This window comes from Pholis gunnellus, assembly GCF_910591455.1.
Source record: "Pholis gunnellus genome assembly, chromosome: 14".
In the NCBI taxonomy this organism is placed as follows: domain Eukaryota; kingdom Metazoa; phylum Chordata; class Actinopteri; order Perciformes; family Pholidae; genus Pholis; species Pholis gunnellus.
The window spans coordinates 5,177,211-5,198,482 of record NC_136541.1 but is presented as its reverse complement, the minus strand read 5'-3'; the positions used below and the strand labels follow the sequence as shown (position 1 = coordinate 5,198,482).

Below are 21,272 nucleotides of genomic sequence, written 5' to 3'. Positions count from 1 at the left end.
CCTGTGTAGTAAAATGCGGACGGTTGACAAATTCATATCTCCCAGTACAATAAGGAATACTGTCTTTATTATACTTTCACAAAGTCAGTTGAAACATGATGCTGGTGCTTTATTTAAAGGGAAGTGAAGTAGGTATGGTTGCAGTACATGTAAACTGAAGCTAGAGTCAACTCGATGCATCAGATTATTTCCAGCAATTTTCAACTTCACAGTTTAGTTTACTCGCCTCGGATTGAAAAAGAAACTGGAGAAATATGCGCAGACTACCATCAAGGAGAGACTTTATAAGCACAAGGTGTTCCAAAGTGTTAGTGTTACAGTTTATCCCTTAATCTTAATAAGTCTGCAGGTAAAATGACAAACGCTCAGAGAATACAGCTGACAGATGCATGTGAACCAGTAGGCCGACGCAGCCATAGCATGCCTTAAATATACTTAATATCAGTGCAGTATGAAACTAAGAACAGTTTACCTGATATCCCATCTGGGTTCTCCCCCCCCCCACACACACACGACGATCCACTCACACAGAGCACAGACTTCATACGATCACGACAGACACGGTGACAGCCGAGAGGTAACGTGAGCAGACCTGAAAACGCAGCAGGTCGCGTCCCGCACGGGGAAAAAAGGCGGAGATATCGAACTGTAGATGTGTTTCTATGCTGAACCTTCTCCCACATGGTTTAAAACATTCTTGGAAATGTATTGCTACACAGTGTTTCACTCCTTCACTCCATATAATACATCATTTATGAATGAATATTAAGCTCAGTTTGAGGATTATAGCTATATTTTCTTCTTACGAATTACAGATGAGACGTACATTTACAGATGACGGTGTCAGTGTAGTTTAGGATGAGAATTGAGTAATCAGTCCTTGGAGAAGATAATAATAGATATTAAAATAGAGATGATGAAGAAGAGTCCAGGCCATGTCTTCTGACAGCGTTCACAGGAAACAGCAGCAGCACGGAGCAGCATGTGGTACGGCTCAGGTGAACAGTGAGTACAATGAAAGCTTATCACTCATTTCACTAAGAACTGCCGATATGCATCTATATGTCAGATAGCGCTCTGTAACATCTGTTTGCATCGATTCGCTTTGGATCCATCAGCAAAAGTGAACAATAACTGATCAATAAAACCAGTTCCCCTTTTTAAAAACAGATAATATATATATATATGTAGCAATAAAACAATACAGGATTCCTCTTTTTTTTTTTTGTTTCCCCACCTCTGAAATACAGATAAGCTCGCCGGTCACTTCCTGTTTGTGTCAGATGTGTTTACAGGTCAGAGGTCGGGGAAGCGACTGGGATCTTCTTTGTATTCGGCCGGGATGACGAAAGTAGACTCTTCAAATACGTCGTAGCGGAATTCCTGAAAAGTGACGGTAGCTGTGATCGTGGGGAAGACGGGGATGTCTGCGAGAGAGAGAGATGAAAACGTGTTACTCTGAGATCGCCCACTCACAGGAACGCAGCGGGAGGACGACGCACGTACCCAGTTTGACGGGAAACCCCGGTGGAAGCTTCATCTGAACGAACTCCCGGAGTTTGTTGAAGTGCTTGAACGGGGCTATGACCTCCAGCACGTTTAGTAACCTGCAGGCAGAAGAACAGTGAGTCAGCAGTTTTATTTCACCGTCTTTTCTTTGCCAACGTTTCCCAAAAATCGGAACAAAAAAAATGGGATTAAGTCACAACTGCAATTTGATGTCTTGAGGAGAGATGCAACAACAGCTTCTTAAATGTGAAAAAAAGACATTTGATGATGTCATCTCAGGTTTTGGGAAAAACTGACATTTTATGACACGTTATAGACTAAACTACTAATATATTAATGGAGAAAATAATCGACAAGATAATTGTTAGTTGCAGTCTGAATCATGAATAAATAAAGAATCTTTATGTAAAAAGTGTGGAATAAAACACCAACATCCAATCCCTCGTCACAGGTCGCGTATGTCCAGTTATGTCTACAGCCCTGCTAGCAGCTCTGTGTGCCTGTTATGAGCTAAATGCTAACGTCGGCATGCTAACATGCTCACAATGAAAACGCCAACATGCTGACGTTACGATGGTGTAACCTGAATAATCCTGCCAACTTTCAAATGTATCTATTGGTCCCCCACCCCCCAGGCTGGAAACCACTGGATTAAATGAACCATTTGTTTCCTGGTTCTCATTCCTCGCCCTCAGAGTCCAGACAAACACTTGTCTGCTATCACACTACATCCCAGTTTAAAAATTCTACATAAATGGTTAGAATGAGAACTAGTGGGGCTGAGACTCAAAGCTCGTCTCTCTGTCTCGCTTTGGTGATTAATTACATTAAAGTGAACATTTGAACAGAAGTACGTACAACATATTTCTAACATTACAAAGCACAGAAGGGGAGAAAATGACATTAAAGAAACATTAGCCATCATAAAGGCTGGGGTTTTATTCCAGCTCCATTAAGGTTCATTCAGTAGAGGAGATAACGCAATTTACTACATAATGTCCCGGTAACCCATTACAGTCAAAACCCAACCCACATCCTGTGTGCATCCTACATCCTGCATCCTGCATCCTCGTCTACTCAGTGCAACACGCCTTATCCTTTAAAATCCCCTTGTTTCCCCTCTATGAACCCATCTTTTACATAAATATGGGTTCTTGCAGAAACAACTTTTTCCTCTCAAGGCAATCATTGGTCATTAAAAGTAGTGTTGTGATTGACACTTCCATCACCAGACTAAGAGAAAGCTTGTGCAGATGGATAACCAGCAGCAGGGAGAGATTACAGTTTAAAAGTAAAAGAATTAGGTCATTTAGAAACGGCATTACAGAGTTTGTCCACCAGAGAGCGGCGACCGGTTTTTATCTGTGAAATGTCCTGCACAGTCCTTATCTTGGTCATCTTTAATAACGTTGTTGTTCAAAAATGTCAGGCGATATATTGTTATTGGCTTTTTAAACTAGATGTGTTTATCAGCCTTATAACCCTGTAAAGGCTCCCATATCTACATTTACCATCAGCTTGCACATTCAAAACACTGACATGTTGTCACATGGTGAGGCGGTTTATTCTGCAATCATCTCATCAGTGTCTCCCCCCCCCAAACAATCTGCATCTACCCAATCTGCATTATTCCATCTCTACATTACCCGTTTCCTAAAATCCAAGCGTATTCGTCGGGGATCAGACTGTGCAGCGAGCTTTGTACCGACGTCTGAGGAGGGAGGGATGTACTTACGACTCGATGCCTAGAGGGAAGTCCTGGCTCATGGCTACAGAAGCTTTGAAGTTCTTCTTGCTTTCTTTACACACAAGCTCTCTACCAAGATGAGGTGGCCTGAAGACAAAACGCACAAAAGACATTGACTTCTATTCTTGGTGTTTGACGTGGATTTAATAATCAGCATCTCTACTGAATTCTATTTGTGCTGGAGACAAAGATACTCACTTCCCCTGCTCTGCAGCGATGTACTCCTCCCAAGAAATAGTATTGGGGTCTGGAGCTGTGAGGGACGTCCGTCTCACCGGCTGGGGACACGAGAGTATCGGTGAGTGGGCGTATTCAGTCATCAGGCTACCATTACTATCAACCATTGGTGGATAGAGTCAGAACTGTGATTTGTTCCTCTCTTACCTCAAAGTTCTGTTCACTGATGCTGCCTCCTTTACTCAAGCTCTCCATGATGGCTTTGTTCCTCAGGATGTCCTCCTCGCTCAGGTGCTCCCGCCGCTTCCGTGACTCCAGCACCAGACCGTTCACCGTGTAGAAGTCAGCCAGGAAGTTTCCGATCTTCTCCTGCACAGAAAACCAGAAGGTGTTGGTGTTTCATCACGAGTTATCCTGTGAATTAACCCAACACTACGGAGGGGCAGCCTGAGGGTAGGACTGTTCTAATTTCTCAGAAGATATTTTATTTGCCTTCCATACCCGATCAGGCTATCTGAGTCAGTATCGGACCGATATCGGTGCAGCTAACGTAGCTTCATTTCATCGATATATTTCAGCTAGGCCTCATTTCATATTTTCGCAAAATGACTTTGTAAAAGACCTACTGTGAATATTTAGTCGTTCTCTGCTGTTGAATGTGTTTTTAGTACTGGTTACCGTTTTATCCTCTCTGAACAGCCAGCCGATCTGACTGCGTGAGAAGCTGATGGACTTGGTGGACAGAGTCGCCGAGTAGACGTCGCTGCTCATCAGAATATCCACCTCCTCTTCGGTCTCCATCTCGGACTCCTTGAGGGCGAGACAAAGACGGTGAGGCGGTTCGTACTAAACAGCGGACGTGAAGCAGAGGTGAGGTCGTACCGCTCGCTCACCTCGTGGTGTATTCTTTGGTACACTTTTGCTTCATTGTCCAGAACCACGAAAGTCTGGGAGGACGCGGCCTCGCCGTTGAAAATGAAGCTCAGATCTCCGCGCTGACACTTCATATCAGTGAAGTCTATGAGAGTGGTGTCGAGCCTAAATCGAGAGAGAGGAGAGGGGGGGTGAGACGATTGTTTCGTCCTACTTTTTAGATCTAAAAGAAGTCCTCGACCTGGATGTCGACTATTTGCTGCTTCAGAAACGCAGTTAGATTCTCTCCTGTGGGACACGGTTACCTGATGTTAAGCCCCTGCTTGTAGATTTTACAGGCATCAGACGGCAGCATCCGGGACAGCAAAGGCACTGAAATACAGAAGAGAGAGTGAATAACTCATTTATCTTTAATACAATCGTTTAGCTGGTCTCATTAATTATCAACGTTGTAATAATTGTTGAGAGTTTGGTATGTAAACAACTTCTTGTGTGTGTGAAATATTTAAAAAAAAAACTCACCCCAGCTCTGAAAGTCCCAATGCAGCTCCAGATAAAAGTCACCAAGCTACAAATAAAACACAAACACGTGTGACTGAGTGATTCAACCGATGTACAGAGAAGATTTCACATTATGCAGTTAATATGCACACTCTAGGACGGACAGAAGTCATTCATGCAAATCGAATCCTGCAGAGATTTTTCAAAATACAAATGAGTGAAACTTCAGCGATGCAAAAAGAACGCGGCCGCAAACTTGGGTTTGTTGTGGCAGCGAGATAATGTGGCTCCTCACCTCCTTGAGAGCGTTCAGTAACTTTGGCCTCTTGTCCTCCACGCTCTCTCTGGATTGCTGCTTTAACTTCCGCAGAATTGCTGTGACTGAGGAAACGAGGAGGAGAAAGAAAAAAACACTTTCAATGTCTTTACATCACCTTTGAATGACGCTAAACAAGGTGCACAACTTGTACCTCCCACTGCTCTGACTGGAATATTGAAATAATGAGTCGACCGCTCTTATCACAGACATATTGATATCATGAAGTGCAGCTCCTTCTCTCACAGACTGACACGACAACTCGACATATGATGCATCCTGGTCATCTTCACGCAGAGGAAACATCGGACGTGACTGAGCGGAGAAGTGCCGACGAGGCGCTCGCTGCAGCTCGGCAGCAACGTGCACATGTGTAATCGCGGGGGGAAAAAGTGATGACCGATGACAGGACTGCAGTGTTTCGTGAAAAAGCTGTGTTTGATATCGAGCATGACTTGTCCTCGGCACTAAGCGATAGCCAGCTGTGAGATGCGTTTTATTTACCCAGAGATCTAAACACCTCGTCTTTCTTTACATGTCTTTGCTTGGCGTTGTGAGTGTACCCATCCCCCCCTCTCTGCCTCCCCCCCCTTCACCCTTGTGAGTGGGGGTGACCTTCTCAGAGCAGAGCTCCTGGTCCCAGTCCCAAGCCAGGCGGCCACAGCAGGAGCGGAGACTCACGACGCATACTAACCAGGCTGAGGGTCATTCCTCAAAGTGCTGGGGCCTCACAACCTCCAGCACAGGAGGCTGATAACTCACAGTTAGCTTATCTCTACAGCCAAACAGTAATAACAGAAGTATGTCAGCGCAGCTTTGTCACAAAAACAGATTTAGTCCTTCTTTCTTAGACACTCGCCTGGCCTTTATATTTTCTTTTATCTTTAGTTAAGTATACAAAATGAACATCACATGTAAAAAAGGAGGGAGCAGTGGATTCATCCCAGAGGCATTAGCTGGTGCCTTTCACATGTCATTTGACTCTCCGATCTAAAAGCAGTGGCATCATTAAGCAGAGGAGCGACCGGGCTGTAAGCTCAGCGCTTCCCAACACTAAGCCGTCATCCCGGCGGCGTTCCAGCACATCTGGATGACGAGTACTCAGAGAAAATCCACACTTTTAGCTTTTTAGCCGGACCGACCGACCGACCGTCTTTAAACATTTCTAAATGACTCGTAAAAAGGTCCTTTAAATGTTCAGACCTCCAACAGTCTTCGGACCCCTTTGCCTTTTCACACCATTAACGTGTCAAAAAACGAAGAGGAATGAATGAAATTACACTTTGTCAATGATGTACACATTGTTAAGCATAATATGGAAGTAGTACTGTTTATGGTTTATCAGTTAAAACTGAAAATGTTGTCATTCTTTCTTATGCCATCTTCAGATGCTCTCTGCATCCTGACTGGATTTCAACTGTGGGCAACAACACTGATTCCATCCCCCACATGAGTGCACAGAGGTAACCGAACAGACTCTAAACTACACCGCCGCAAAATCTCTCTGCAAAATTAAAATTAGTATTTGATCAACTATGAGAAATAATAAAATCACTGTTTCCTTCTTTATTAGGACAATATATTCTATCATTCAGTTGGCAACACACAAGAAAGAGCAGAACAATTCAGCCAAATCCAATTCTTCCTGAACACACCACCTCTGCTACAATATTATCATTCATACAGAGAGCTGTACCAGAAGTCACAATGACTATATGACAAATAGAGACTAAAGCTGACAGCAGCATGAAGCAGTCATAATCCCATCAGACCGGCCTGAAGCTAACCGTTAGAACAGTGAATGTTTGACGCTGAGATTACCACAAACTCATCCAAATATGACCCCCCCCCCCCGGAACAGCAGACGGCTATTCAGAGCAGTGTTGACTGAACTTACTCATTTGCCTGTCGCCGTAGCTGATGGCCTCTGCTAGAGGGCTCCATCCCTGGGCATTCTTTATCTTTACGGGAGCGTTGTGGGCCAGTAGGAGGAGGGCACACTCTGAAAGAAAAAACTGTTATCAGAGACAAATGGGATTTCGTCTGTTTGTTGTCACCAATTTTCTTTCCATGTTGTTTTGAGCAGCCATGCCAAATGTTAAGATTTGAATATTAAAGGTCAGCATCAACAGTAGTACCACCACCTTCCACTACTTCTGTACTGGAGGTGAGACACTTCCTCTGTTCCACTATTATTGCTCACGTTTTTTGCTTTGTCAGTATCCAAATTGCTTATTGTCTTATTAGGATAGAGGGTGTCGTATATTGTACAGATTGTAAAACCCTGATTTGTGATTATGGCCTATATAATTAACTGCATGCATTCTGCACTGGAAAAAAAAAAAGTATCCATTTCCTTATATATTGGCTGCATTGCATGTAATCAGTCATCTATGTAGATTTCTCTAAATTAAATCCTTTGTTATACGAACAGTATTGTAGAATATTAACCAATCAGGACGGCGAGTGGTCAGTTAAGACGTGATGAGTGCAGCATGAGTATGAAGGCTACTCCAAAAAAAGGGAGGAGGAGCTGAAGTGATTTTAAAAAGGGCCTTTAATGAGGGTGTCAAGTGCTCTCTCAGTAAAGCCTCATTATCACAGATCAAAGGCCATGCACAGCAGATTTAGTGTCATTTTCTGGGTAGACGGGTAGATTACCATACAAGAAGCTTTTTTTGGTTTATTTTGGTAAATCCTCTGTATGACAATAGGGTGTTTAGATTAATACAAAATAAATGTCTCATCAGTTTTACCTTTGTGGCCCATCATCACAGCCAGGTGAAGAGGTGTGTTACCTGAAAGAGAAACATGTTGAGATGATCTCCTCCATTACATATAAATATTAACACAAATAATAGTCCACGTGTGATAAGAGAGGCCTGCTATGTAATGCATAAACAGCTCACCATGTACATCTTTCTGAGAGATGCTGTGGGTCCTGATGAGAGAGGAGAGCCGACGCACATCTCCTTTAAACACGCACTCGTGAACAGGGAACTCCAGGTCCTCACTCGTCAGGATTATTGGGTTCTTGTTGTCGTCGGTGTTGTTGACAATGGTGTCAATGGGTGAGGGATTGCCGTTGATGTTGTTTTCATTGTGCTGCTGTGCTGAGGTTTTGACAGCTTTCTGATAAACCTTGTTGGATTTGAAGTGGTTCCCGGTCCCGTTAGGGATGGTCCCGTTAGAGGTCTCCTCGCACGTGTCCCTTATCTCCTCATTCTTGTTTGGTTTGTTGTGGTCCTTTCGAAGGGTGCGTATCTTCTCACCCGTCATGGTGGCGACCGTAACGTTATCTAAATAACGTTATTGCGTAAACTTACACTCTGGTGCAAGATGTTGCATTAATCGGAACCAAATTAGATTTTTAAAATAAGCTTCTTAAGCAATTTTAAGACAGCAGTGATGCGTTTACAGTAGCTAGCTGGTTGCTCTCCGTTATTCAAATAACGTTACACCTGCTGCTCCACAGTTAGCTTAGCTCAAAGCTAGCTAGCCCACAATAAAAATAATGAATATGGAGGGTGCGGCGATGAAATCAGAAAATAATGCTAAACATCACAGAACATACACACGCTAAATCAACACACAGATAAGAATGAAAACGAATGACAGACTACATCGTTGTCGCTCCTTTGATTTACGTTGTTATGGGATCGATTCCGTTTGCTTTGCGGCAAAATTCAGGCGGACGACTGGACGGTACAATAAACCCTCTGAGCTAACGGCTCTGCTAGCGGAAAATCTCGCGATAGTTCTTCCTCGACGCAACAGTTTGAACGCGAGTTCGTAGCCCGTCTACGTCATCTTCTTGAGACGCGTTTTGTACTTCATCGCAATAAAGTAGCTAAGCTAGCGAGCTGCGTTGTTGTTGTCAAGAATGGCATCCTCAAAGAAGGGGAAGAAAATAGTGAATCAAGAGGAACTCCGACGCTTGATGAGGGCAAAACAAAGACAAACAACGGACAAGAAGCGCGTGGAGTCTCCTTTTGCTAAATACAACAGTCTCGAGCACCTCAGCTGTGTGCTGTGCAATGTGCACGTTAAGTCCGAGCTACTGTGGCCGGCGCATGTTCTCGGAAAACAGCATAAAGAGAAAGTTGCCGAGCTGAAGGGAGGAAAGATTCAACCAGTGACACCACAGATCCAACCTGTGAAGAGGAAAGCAAAGGACAACGAGGACGCCAACGGGAAAAGAGTGAAGCCCTCGTCGGGTGCGGGTCAGTCTGCGTCGTCTTCGGGGCTTCCGGGAGATTTCTTTGAGAAACCCAACAAAAAGGGAACCGTTTCTACTGAAACGTCCGCCGGTCTGAGTCTATTGGCTGGAGTTTATGATGATGGCGACGATGAGGAGAAAGATGCGGAGATGGAAGGTCCTGCAGGAGCCGCAGACCCCGCTCCTCAAGAGACTGAAGCTGGAGGACTACCCGATGACTTCTTTGACAGCTCCATCCCGTCCACGCCCGCGATCTCCCACTCGGGATCCATCCTGAAAGCGGCTGAAAACGTGCAGGAGAAGAGCGCGGAGAAGAAGGACAACACCGCCGAGGCGCTGCCGGAGGGCTTCTTCGACGACCCCGTGAGAGACGCCAAAGTGCGCAACGTCGACGCGCCCAAAGATCACATGGACAAGGAGTGGGACGAGTTTCAGAAGGAGATACGACAGGTGAACACCAAGTCAGACGCCATCGTGGCGGAAGACGACGAGGAGGGCCGCCTCGAGCGACAGATTGACGAGATAGATGAACAAATCGAGTGTTACAGGCGCGTCGAGGTGCTGAGAGACAAGCGGGACGTGGTGAAGAGCAAGGTGCTGCCCAGCGAGGAGGAACAAATGGAGGTAGATGGCAGCGATGAGGAAGAGGATGAAGACCAGCTGCTGGGGCTTCTGGCCCACGACTGGAGGGCTAAAGGGGCTCTGGCCTGAGTCTCTCTGAAGCTCACATAGAAGCCACGTGTGCGTGTGTTTTCTTTGGGTCTGTCAGCTGTTGTAAATATGTTTGTTAACGCCTCTTCACATATTTTGTTATATGGATTAAATGTGATGCCACTGTTTGGACAAAGGTTTCTCACTTCATGACTTAAAGGAACCACAAATCAAACCTTTTTAACTTTGTTTATTCATTGGTGCTCAAACAAAAAAAAACCCACATTCATAGAATTCCCCCCAAAGTACAGCAGCAGCAGCATGGACCCTATTCCATCTACATCATGATGGCCAAAGCTGTTACATTGTCCTGCAAAAACTGTTGACTTTATATAAATAATGTGTTCATGTTACGTTATAAGCAACATGCAAATTACAACGCAATTATTTAAAAAATGTACAATGTTAAGATTAAGACCGTAAAGAAACTTTTTACCGGCCCCCTTTCACTAGATAGTTTCTGAGAATACATTTAAACCATTTTTACAGAGTACAACAATGTTTGAGTATGACAAATGTGTGTAAATACACCATTATTAAGCCCATAAAAATGGAATAAAATGAATCAAGTCGAGATTGATGGTCAGTGCTTCTTGTACTACCTGTTACACATCGTGAGCTCCGTCTACGGCCATTCTAAACCAGCAATATCTACGTCATTTTGTTATTGCTACATATGCCTCATTTGTTATATCTTCAAAACCCTCAAAATGATTCAAAGTGTTCATAGCCCTTCAAAACGTGTAGAACGGAAAGCTGCAGAAAACAAATGTACAGAAACCAAACAATCAGAATGTAGCAACTAACTGAAAATAAAAGAGAGAAACACTGAGCAGATAGAAATCCTCACTCTTTAGCTCAAATATGTATTTCAGTTAAGTTAGGAGTCTGACTAAAAACAAAACAAACCACTCACAAAAAACTGTTTCTAGTAATAATTTGTAAACATTCCTAAAATTCTATCTCAGGTTCTATAAATACGGTTCGTGGAGTTGTTCCAGATGTTGATGTTGATGTTGATGGCTGAGGAAGTAGAACGACACGTTTAGCCTCCAGAGAAGCTAAATACACAAACACGTGACGTCAAGATGTGATGGACTGGAAACGAAATAGAACAAAAGGTGCAGAAACTGAGTGGGAGCTGAGGGCGGAAAACGGGATTCATGTAAACCACGGAATGAGCTAAAATGAGAGCGGACTATTCTGCACACAGGTTGATTTGGATGAATTTAAAAATTTGAAGCGCATGTTTTGTGGATGATGTGTTGAAATAGACCGAGGAGGAGGAGGAGGAGGGGGGGGGGGGGGGGGGGGGGGGGGGGTGAGTATGGGGCATGCCAGCGCCACTGTTCCACAATCGGTATGATAAATACTCGGTTCACAAAAGTGCAGCAATTACAGAAAACAGGTCAGGTACTTCAAACTCCCAGAACCCCGCTGGCTGTTCGAAGACTGTTCACTGCCGTCAGTGACGATGTGCTCACAAACCCACAGCAGCGCTCAGCTCCATCAGGGAGAACCGCTGGTCTCCGTCTTTGTCGAAGCACTCCATGGTACGAGCGTTGGGATGCGGCTTTTTAAACACTCTCCTCAGGCCGCGGTAGTCCAATCCAAGGGAGTCGCGTCCAACGCCTTCCTGCTGGAAGATGTCCTCCAAGTCTGAAAAAGAAAGTTTTATGCCTTACATTTACTGGAAGACGACAGCTGTTGGCGATGTCGCCAAGGAAGCAAATAAATGTATTTTCCCCAAACGTTACACTATTCCTTTAATGAATGCTGACACATAAAACGGGATCGGTAATGTGCACCTTTCAGAGAACTGACTCCAGGCAGGAACACCCTCTTCGGGCACGCCGTCTCAGCGTCTCTCTTAGAGCGGTTTGGAGTTACGAAGCGTGGGCGTCTGCTTGTCTGAGGCTCTGTCAGTGGTGTGGATACCTCTGTGAGAATAAAGCAGAGAAAAAAATTCATATTTAAATGGAACACGGGGCAAAGAAACACGCCGTCATAAAGTGCTTTGTCGTAAACTCTACCTTGCACATCCCCCGGTGTTGCTTTGGTTGTAGTCGCTTCTTTCGCCGCATCGATTGCTGGACGTTCACTGGTGATTTCTGCTGCCTCATCGTTCTTTGACTGTGAAGCCGATGAAGAGATGAAACGTAAAATGCGTTAAGTGATTCCCAGCCGTGGCTACCTGTAATACAGATTCACATTACTCACGCTTCTCTTTGAGCCGTTCTCTAATGACGACACTCTCTGCTGGAGTTCTGCCACCGTAGCGAGCAGGACGTGGACGTGCTCGTCGGTCTGTGTGTGACGCAGCTCCTCTGTCTTGTTCGCCTCACTCACTGCTTTCCTCAGCTCTGTGATGTCCTGCGACAACAAAACAAACAATCCATGTAAAGCAACCTGCAGTTTACTGTTCAATGGGATTTGACTTGTAGGCATCCGATCAGTCCAAAGTTAGAAGACTACGGAGATCTCAGCCAACGAGTAATTCATCACTGACCCCATGACAAAGTCACGGTGTGAAGATGATATGAGTGTAGGATTATTTGCCGGTCCTCTCTTTGACATCCTATTTTGCTTATGAAAAACATTCTGCAGATGTCTCAGATATTTGACCTAGTTTCACGCAGCGAACTAAAGCATTCAAGCTCCCAAAATAGATTGGCACTTGTTTCATGAATTATGAATGAAAAGCCGACGCATGGATCCAAGAAGTGACGGGACCTTCTTAACCCGACGGCTCCGTCAACGTGAGCCTGACGAGAAGTGCAGAAACATTCAGCAACGTGAGGGTAAACAATAAACTAAGGAATCAGGTTTACGTTCGTGGTGCAGTTGAGCGGCTCAGCCAACATTTATTTCACCAACACAATTATTTTGGCCATATTTAAGTAAATCTGTCTTAATTCTGAGTGTAACAAATATGCAGAAGCGACACTACAGCTGGGAACTGAGGAGTGGGACGTTAGCACGCCATGTTATTCAACCTTTTCACTTCAGCAAAATGTACTGTTAGCTCATGTTATAAACACCGCTCAGCATACATTCACGCATTAATAATAAATGAGAAAAGCAGCCTCCAGCCATATGTGCAGGGAGCGTAGAGATGTAAATAAATAAAGACAAGCCGTCAAACTAAATAAGTGAAATCTAATTTTGACTCGTGAAACATCTTTGAAGAAAACCGCTTGCAGCCCTGTACTCTATTTACAAAGAACACAGCTTCAGGTTCCTGTGATGATCGCTATCTGCCCAAAACACTGCACTGACATCTTAATTCTTTAACATAGTTTGAAAAGTGAAGTGATTCTCTTCGACTATTCTGCTTCTCAATGCTGTAAAAACAAGTGTTGAGTTTACCATTGTCTTCTTCAACTCTTCCTCTTTCTTCTGGTTTTCAAGCGCAGCCTGCATAGTCTTCACATCGTGCTGCACACTTGTTAGCGTGCTGCCAATAGTAGCAACACTCTGGAAGAGAAAAACACGTTTTGAATGCACAACAACAAAAGATTCTCCACCACACTTCTCCCTTTATTCCATTCGGCTGCGTCTCTACCTTTTGAAGCTCTTCCACAGTCGTGGGGAGGCTGACTAAGTCAGCAGCCGACTTCAAGTTGGCCTTTAAATGGTTCACTGCAGAGTCCAGCAAACTGATCTGCAGGAGGGAAACGACACGGAATATTCAGTTACACCTCTTACAACAGAATCAGCATTCTACATAGCTACTTCCAAAGACAGCTTGTGCAGCATGAACGTTAATTAAAGTACGGCCAACTGCCGCGAGTGTAGATGTTCTCCACCACTTTGTCATGAGCTCTGGTGTGTGTGTGACAATATGAATGTTATGGTAGCTTCAAAACCAACTGACCTTCCTGTTCATTTCTGTGAGGTTCGACCAGAGCTTGCTCAACCCCTTGTCCCCGTTTTCGATGTCCTCGAGCTTCCTGTCCTTGTTTTTCAGGTCCTCGCTTAGTTTTGGTATTTCACTCGATGACACCTTCTGGCTGGATTCCACTGTTACGAAAAGCATTACAGTAAGTTAGAAAGCAGCGATAAAGACCAAGGAATGCACGAGCAACGGGGATATAAAATGTTTAAGTGTTGGTGCAGTCAGCTTTTTATGACCCGTCACAAGGTAACTGTGTGTGACGGCGAGTCTTACTGCTGTGCAGCTTTTCTTTCAGTGAGTCCAGATCTTCTTTCAGCGCAATCTGCATCCATATGAGTCCAGCACAGGCCATGACGCAGGCGGCCAGTACAATGAACAGAAACAAGGGGTAGCACACGGTGCAGCACTGCGTGTAGCTTCTTCTGTGAAGAGAAGCAACGTGGTAATGTCAGATTACATCTGCAGCCGCCTTCATTATTAATGAAGGAAGGTATTTTAAGAAGACTGCGTTCTGTGACGTGGGAATTATGAGGATTACTAGTAAATAAATTGTGTCTTATTATGTATATACTGGTGGAATATATCATATCAACAATCATGCTGAACATAGTGTTGATTATTTCTGGATTTGGCTGATATCAGCTTCAGAAATAAAAAGGCTGAACAAGTTCTTAGTTTGTTATTCGACTAAAAACTAAATTCAAGATGAAAGACTTTATTGTAATTTTTCAGCACATTAATGACGCCAATGAGTAAAAACACACCCCGTGTATCTCTTAGAGCACAACAAACGTCTTTAAACTGATCACCACTCACTTCCCAGCGCTCGCGCCGCTGCTCATGTTGTTGAACTCGTCGTCGTCCGAGCTGGACTCGGACTCGGAGTCCGGCGGCTCGGTGCGGAGGAGCCGGTGACCTGTCCCCTTCTTGGTCTTCTTCCTCTTGCTGTCTCCGAGTCCGATCAAGGCGTTCAGCTCCTTCCGCTTCTTCATCTTCTTCTGAGGGGTCAGCGAACCCGTCGAGCCCGATTTAAACCCCACAAATTCCAAAGTTTTGTCCAGTTTGGTGGATGTTGTCGTTTATTGTAGCAGCTAAGCTAACTCAGTGTTCTCTGGCTAGCTTGAATTTTAAACCACGCAACGTTGCTAACAAACACATCGGACTTTGTCAGTTGGTTGTTCAACAGCTGATTGGCATTACGGTACCCTCCCAAAAAGCTTATGAAAAACAACTTTTTCTACCAGTTGACGGGATGTCACACAGGTTAGGTAACTCGGTTAGCATCTGATTGCTAACGGTAGCTAACACGGACTGACTATCGTTACTGTGCTGTCCGGAAGTATCATATCGTCTCAGTGAGGTTTGAAAATACCTTGACGTCACTCGATTTGAAAAACACTACTTAAAGTATTAAAGTAGATAAATAAAATCCGTCTATCGTAAAATCATAATATGCGGCAGTGTGTTTTCAGAAATCTGTCCTGCTGCCTGTATTGTTTGGGCGGAGCGTCCGAGTAACCTCTCAGCTGATTGGTGCAACGGGAAGCTACAAATTCCGGTTTATGTGCTGTTAAGGTAGCGACTCAGAGCGCGACACCACCAGCTACAACTTCCTGTTCTCTGGGCTGTCAGGTAGCGACACAGAGCGCGTCAACACCAGCCCCCGACAGACCGTGCACATCGATGCTGAAAGTCAAGAACAATTTAAGTAAGTCAAATGAGCAAAAAGCTGAAAATTAGAGAATTGGGTGAAGTTTTCTTAACTAGCTAAAGACAATGAGAAGGGCTCCTGGTGTGCAACTTGATAAAATAATTACTAACGTTATGTAAAACAATGCGATAAAAGCAGGATATATTACTGGTAGCCTAGTTAAATTTGCCCATGCTTGTTAGAAACAAAGTCTGGTGCCCAATAGCTAGTTCCAAGCTATAGTCGGTACCCATGTCAATTTATCGTATGTCCCCTTTCAAAGGTAATTTAATTTACTTTAATTTCCCCTTTTTTTGGGGGGTCTCACACTTCTTTATAGTGTGTATTATATTTTTGCACTAAGCTTTTATTCTGCTTATTAGAATAGCAAGGTGAATCACGAGGCTAATTTCAAAAGTCGAGTTAAATGGTCTCAGAGAAAAGTAGGATAAGTCATCTTTACCTTTAAATCAGCAAGTGATACTTTTTGAAAATGTTTGGCATTCTTCCCTGATAAACAAAACAAACGACGAATCAAAAATCAAAATCGCTGTAATGTTTTGTGCATTGACAAAGTGATGATTTGACAGATTGTTGCAGCCATAGTTTGCACATTTGTAGCTTGCCTTTTGTTCTGTCTACATGTTATCCCTTCAGGTCATTTTTGTGTCAGTGTGTTTACATAATATTTTCATGAAAGCAGCACATTCTACGAAACAGGATTTAATTGTTTGTTTCAATTCTGCTCCTCCAGCGGGGGCCCGGCTGACCCGGAGCGCTATTGGGCCGACCCAGCAAGACAGACGGACGGAGTGGAGGCAAGGCTCTCTGCAGACTGGCCTTTAGCTCTTTCTCTTTGAAAACGGACTCCCACTGGCCCGCTGTTGGCTTTGAAAATATGTTCCTTTATGTACCCGGCCGCCCCATACTACTGCAGCACAATACTATTAATAATCACACTGAATGGGAATCTCCACACTGGACCAGTCTACTAGCTCACAAAGGAACCGGGATGCTCCTCAGCATCTCAGTATGAATTTGGTTATTGAGTTGCAAGAGACGAAGACCTACTGCTGATGCTTTATTATCTTCAGAAAAGACTTTCCCAAGGCAATGCTTGTCATTTCACAATAATAGCATGATGCCACCCACATAACTACAAAGCTGATATTGTAATAGTCAGGCGGAGGGGCCTTCAGTGCATTAAACTGGGAGGCAGCTGCACCGTATTGTTTTGAATGCATTTACGACGTGTAGGTAGCAGAGCGAAATCCAATGAGAGGCTGGTCTTCACTGAGAACACCTGGTGAGGTGGACAAGCATCACGCTGAGGGCCCGTGAAGACCCCCGCCAGCACGAGAGCACGAATCAAAGCATCAGATGTGTTTCATCTCTCCGCTGGAGCCTCCGCTCTTCATCCCGGGTTAAGACTGAAAGGACGACACTTCAACTCCTGGCTCCTCACATCTTCAGCCACGAGGTAGGGAGCGTTAGAAGCCAGCCGCTGATTCCCACAAAACACTTGTTTTCACACTTTGTTCACAGCGGGGCTCCTCACATCCTCCCCAGGAGTGATTTCTGTAACTGTCGGACGGGGAGCCGTCTTGGGTGCTTTTAGAGAATGTAAATAGTGGCGGCACGACAGGAAGTGCTGAATAGAATTGACTGCTAATTGAAGGCTTTCATCTGACACGGCAGGCTGTGTGAATACAGATCATCATTAGTTGGAGGTGGGGACGCTGTTAGAATACCAATTTCTCTCACCGGGCGTTTTTTTTTTTTACCGTTTATTTAAAATATTTAAACCATTATGTTGGATGACTCTGCTAGTACAAGAACGTTTCATCATGAAATGCTAGCTGGCAGATGACATGGAACGGTATGGTTTTTTTAGAACGGTGACACGTGCTTGAACTTATGAACTTCATCTCTTCATCGCTTTTTTTTATTTGCTTAGCTTTCAATGCTTATTGTCATCACTTTCTGGCTCTGAGGAATGGGGTCGCACACCAACACACAGATTCATCCCAAAGTTAGAACCGTTATAAAGAGCCGAGGTCATGACGTCACATGTGGGCAAACCCGCGTTCCTCCAGCTTCTGTGACTCAATGCAAGGTCTAATTGTCCACATTCTACGACAAAATGCCATCAACTAAAGCAGTTGCTGTAATAAATTGAAACCTTTTGTGATTTTAAGTTAAACATTTACTTTGTGATCACAGAAGGAACTACAGCTCCCATGACAAAAAACTACAAGCGCGGCAGTGCAGGTATTCTTGCTTCATCGGTTTCGTCTGTGTCCATAAAAGTCATCCTCTTCTACGCTCATCTTTCTCGTTTACCCAGTCTGAGCAGCTACGGCCCGTGAACTGTTTACTGTCGAGCCGTGACAAACCTCTCGGGCTTTTGGGTAATGGTGTTTGTTAAATGACGCTGAAAAGCATATCTACACCGTTAAAGACATTCAGGTATCTATCAAATAAAACAAGATTCAGCAAGGTAACATTTGGCATTTTTGTTTCACGTTCTTGACAAACTCAAAAAACAGTTGACCAATTTTCCAGGTATTGAAAACACATTAAAATGAGAGGAAAAGTAAAATGTCTTGTGTTGTCCTGGAAGAATTATTTCGACATTCTCTTATTCTGGCTTTAGCTGAGAATGAACTATAGTCTGTCAGCAGATACTTTCTTTTGAGGAAAATCAACTTCCTAGTACAAACACTTAAACAGCACTTATTTAAATCATTGAGTCCTAAAAGTAGTAAAATGCACTTATAGCCGAATCCAGAGTTATTTTCCTTCCTTCATGTGAATGAGCTCGAGAACGAGGGCTGCTGGGAGTTTAGTGATGCCAAAGACTGCCGGGAGTTCTGGGTATTTTCATATTTCTCAAGATAATGAGATGATTGATCACGAAGAGATGACTCGTTTTCTTGTGATAATTAAGGAGAACTCTAAAATGAGTGTCTGGTTCATCAACGCTGTATCCGGTTCTCTTTACACGTTGATACATTTCCCCAAAAATGTAGTCATGAATATTAAAAGAATCATTGTGTAGCATTGAAATCGATATGATAATAATAAGCGTGTTTTCATGACCGTAGAGTGAGTTGTTTGTATCCACATGCGGAGCCGGTTGTCTTCATGGAGCCGGTTGTCTTCATGGAGCCGGTTGTCTTCATGGAGCCGGCCGCCATGTTTCTAAAGAATCCCAGAACGGACAAACCGAACACTGACTCAATCGTGTCCCATTTGCGTCTGTAGTTGTCCTCCACGCTCGACACACGGGACACATTTCAATTTGTTGCAATCTGCACCCTCACTGCTAGATATTGCCAAATAGCACACACTGCACCTTTAACGCTACAGAGACATATCTCAGATGTCCGGAGCCTTTAATGCTGCAGTGAGAATAAGGATGCACTAAATCAATTAGTACGTTTTTTTTTCTTCTTTTTTTTTATTTTTTTATTATGTCATGAATATTTATTTAGGATATGAGTGAATATTTCCTCTCAGACTTCATATTCTGTTTGATTTCTTTGGTGTTCAGAGCCCAGTCCCATGTCAGCAGCATATCCACAACACGATGAAACCCACATGACAAACGACTACAGACTGTGACACGAGAGTAGAGTGAACCGGAAAAAAAAAAAAAAGAAGAAGCAAGTTGTCAGCGACTGAAGAATGATCGCTCTGCAGCATCTCAGTGACCCCATCCCACATGTGTCCTGTCAGTCACTGGCTGGTGGAGGCCTCTGATCGAGTACAAAAGGGAATCAGCAGGGGGCAATGTTCTCTCATCAAACAATCCAACACTTGAGTCGAGTGCAGATGAGCTCAGAGTCACCGGCTCGGCTCAGGCTAATGGCTGCAATGCAAGCGTCTTTCACATGCAGCACGGCGGTCATCATTGATAATTCCTGTGGTATCGACTGCAGCATCCTGTGCAGAGCTCTTGAGATTGTAAAGGGCTTGTACACCTAAATATTTTACACACTGCCCGACTCAACATCAGCCACACACACACACACACACACACACACACACACACACACACACACACACACACACACACACACACACACACACGGTCAGCTGTGTTTCTAGAGCAAAAAATGCATTTGAGATCATGTAACCATTAATAATTAACCAAATTGTTACATCCTGGTTGCCTGTGGAAACATTTTCAGTGTAAAAAGCAAAGAGGGAGCAGGGAGACGACGGTTTGACTCTCTGTGTCTGGAAGTGTCGCTCAAATGCCTTAAAAAAGCTAAAGAACAGCAGACGGGGACATCATGATGTAGCGATTCATCCTCTGTCTTCTGCCAGAAATCACACTTAACTGTAGAGGCCGCCACCGCAGTGATACAGCAAAGGTCTGATATCGTCTAAAATAGATAAAAGGGAATAGATTAATATATTAAGCAAGTTAAAGGGAGAGAGGGAGAGAGAGAGCTCTTTGATTGAATTCTGTTGAAAGTTCAAACCGTATGCGCAATAAATTAGTTTGTTGTTTATCGTGAATCCTTTTTTTTTCTCCCCCAAAATCACTCTGAGCTGTTCCTGCAGCTCCACATGGAGACTTGTATGACCCATCTCTGTGCTGTTAATAAAGCCCTCGTGCTGATCGCTCTCCCATATTGTGTTAGGCAGTACAAGACAGAAATATCAGACATTTTAAATTCAATGAGATTTAAGGATTGGTTTCACAGACTGACAGTCAAAGTTCTCTTTTTCAGTGTATTAGACCAGGATTAGTTTAATCCTTGTCTGTGAAATAGGCCCTTCATTTTCCTGGTAATGTCTTCAGTGCACCAGGTATCTTCTTCTTCTTCTTCTTCTTCTTTGGTTTCTCACTTATTTGCAGAGGAGAAGAGGGGAAAAAAAGAGACAATTCAAATCCATATAATCACATTCTTTTCAGTTTTTGAAATGGTTTCAAGCAAGTTCACTGATTTGCAGCGTAGTCAAGAGAGGGCAGTGGAAGAGTGAAACGCAACAGGAGGAGGAGGAGAAGGAGAAGGAGGAGAAGGAGGAGGAGGAGGAGGAGGACATGTTGACATGTAAAGGGAAACAGACAACAGGCGAGAGGAGGCGTGGAGCGTCTGAAGGGGGGAAATTCATTAGAGTTTTACAGATTTGATTAAAAACTGTTTATGTGAGTGATTTAAAGCATGACAGAGAGGGAATGGATTTTATCGACATCTGCAGATCGAATCTCATAGACGACGATACCGATGCTTATTTTTCCACGAGTGTTTCAATAAGGTGCAGCGGGATTTTTGCTGATATTGCACCTGTTTTTCCAAGAAGACCCCCAGAGTGCACGGCGGGGGGTAAATTGTGGCAAACAGACATACGGCTCTGGCCTAGATTCCTCTCACACGGCGGCTATTTCATTAAGTACATCCAGCTCGCAGCAGAGCAGGCTACTGACGCTCCTCTGAGGAGAGCTGATGGGTTCTGTGCTTCACAACAGTTTCTGTTATCAGAGATGGAGTCTGTTCTTCCTGTAGCGTTTCACTCCTCATATCTTCTTGCTTATTTAAATCCTATTTCTAGAGTTTTCCTCAAAATCTACTATTAACGGCTTACATCTTTCCGTTACACACCGAGTGCTTTAAA

General features: G+C 43.9%; 3 protein-coding genes across 3 annotated transcripts; 1 reads left to right on the top strand and 2 right to left on the bottom strand.

The window, feature by feature from the left end:
• Nucleotides 1-73: 73 nt before the first annotated feature.
• On the bottom strand, nucleotides 74-8,826 carry LOC306706338 (ankyrin repeat domain-containing protein 13C-like). The gene is made up of 13 exons (XM_079173371.1): nucleotides 8,033-8,826; nucleotides 7,880-7,921; nucleotides 7,021-7,125; nucleotides 5,103-5,188; nucleotides 4,829-4,874; nucleotides 4,612-4,678; nucleotides 4,327-4,471; nucleotides 4,112-4,243; nucleotides 3,641-3,802; nucleotides 3,455-3,534; nucleotides 3,245-3,343; nucleotides 1,507-1,607; nucleotides 74-1,427 (listed from the first exon to the last, which is right to left on the bottom strand). The coding sequence occupies exons 1-13, from the start codon at nucleotides 8,400-8,402 to the stop codon at nucleotides 1,297-1,299; spliced, it is 1,566 nt and encodes a 521-aa protein (XP_079029497.1). The 5' UTR covers nucleotides 8,403-8,826; the 3' UTR covers nucleotides 74-1,296.
• Nucleotides 8,827-8,964: 138 nt separating this feature from the next.
• Nucleotides 8,965-10,181, top strand: znf830 (zinc finger protein 830). The gene has a single exon (XM_079173376.1). It carries the CDS (start codon nucleotides 9,007-9,009, stop codon nucleotides 10,051-10,053), a length of 1,047 nt encoding a protein of 348 aa, XP_079029502.1. The 5' UTR covers nucleotides 8,965-9,006; the 3' UTR covers nucleotides 10,054-10,181.
• Nucleotides 10,182-11,464: 1,283 nt separating this feature from the next.
• Nucleotides 11,465-15,442, bottom strand: efcab14 (EF-hand calcium binding domain 14). The gene is made up of 9 exons (XM_079173375.1): nucleotides 14,768-15,442; nucleotides 14,225-14,373; nucleotides 13,931-14,076; nucleotides 13,619-13,717; nucleotides 13,423-13,530; nucleotides 12,274-12,426; nucleotides 12,087-12,186; nucleotides 11,862-11,993; nucleotides 11,465-11,712 (listed from the first exon to the last, which is right to left on the bottom strand). Exons 1-9 carry the CDS (start codon nucleotides 14,941-14,943, stop codon nucleotides 11,534-11,536), a joined length of 1,242 nt encoding a protein of 413 aa, XP_079029501.1. The 5' UTR covers nucleotides 14,944-15,442; the 3' UTR covers nucleotides 11,465-11,533.
• Between the last annotated feature and the right edge of the window lie 5,830 nt (nucleotides 15,443-21,272).

Coding starts and splice junctions, on each gene's coding strand:
- LOC306706338 (XM_079173371.1), bottom strand. CDS start 8,402: ATGACGGGTGAGAAGATACGCACCCTTCGAAAGGACCACAACAAACCA. Junction 1,608..3,244: donor TTCCCTCTAGGCATCGAGTC/GTAAGTACATCC, acceptor TTCTGCCTGCAG/GTTACTAAACGTGCTGGAGG. Junction 1,428..1,506: donor GGGGTTTCCCGTCAAACTGG/GTACGTGCGTCG, acceptor TCTCTCTCGCAG/ACATCCCCGTCTTCCCCACG.
- znf830 (XM_079173376.1), top strand. CDS start 9,007: ATGGCATCCTCAAAGAAGGGGAAGAAAATAGTGAATCAAGAGGAACTC.
- efcab14 (XM_079173375.1), bottom strand. CDS start 14,943: ATGAAGAAGCGGAAGGAGCTGAACGCCTTGATCGGACTCGGAGACAGC. Junction 14,077..14,224: donor GAAAGAAAAGCTGCACAGCA/GTAAGACTCGCC, acceptor TTTTCGTAACAG/TGGAATCCAGCCAGAAGGTG. Junction 13,531..13,618: donor CTGTGGAAGAGCTTCAAAAG/GTAGAGACGCAG, acceptor TTTCTCTTCCAG/AGTGTTGCTACTATTGGCAG.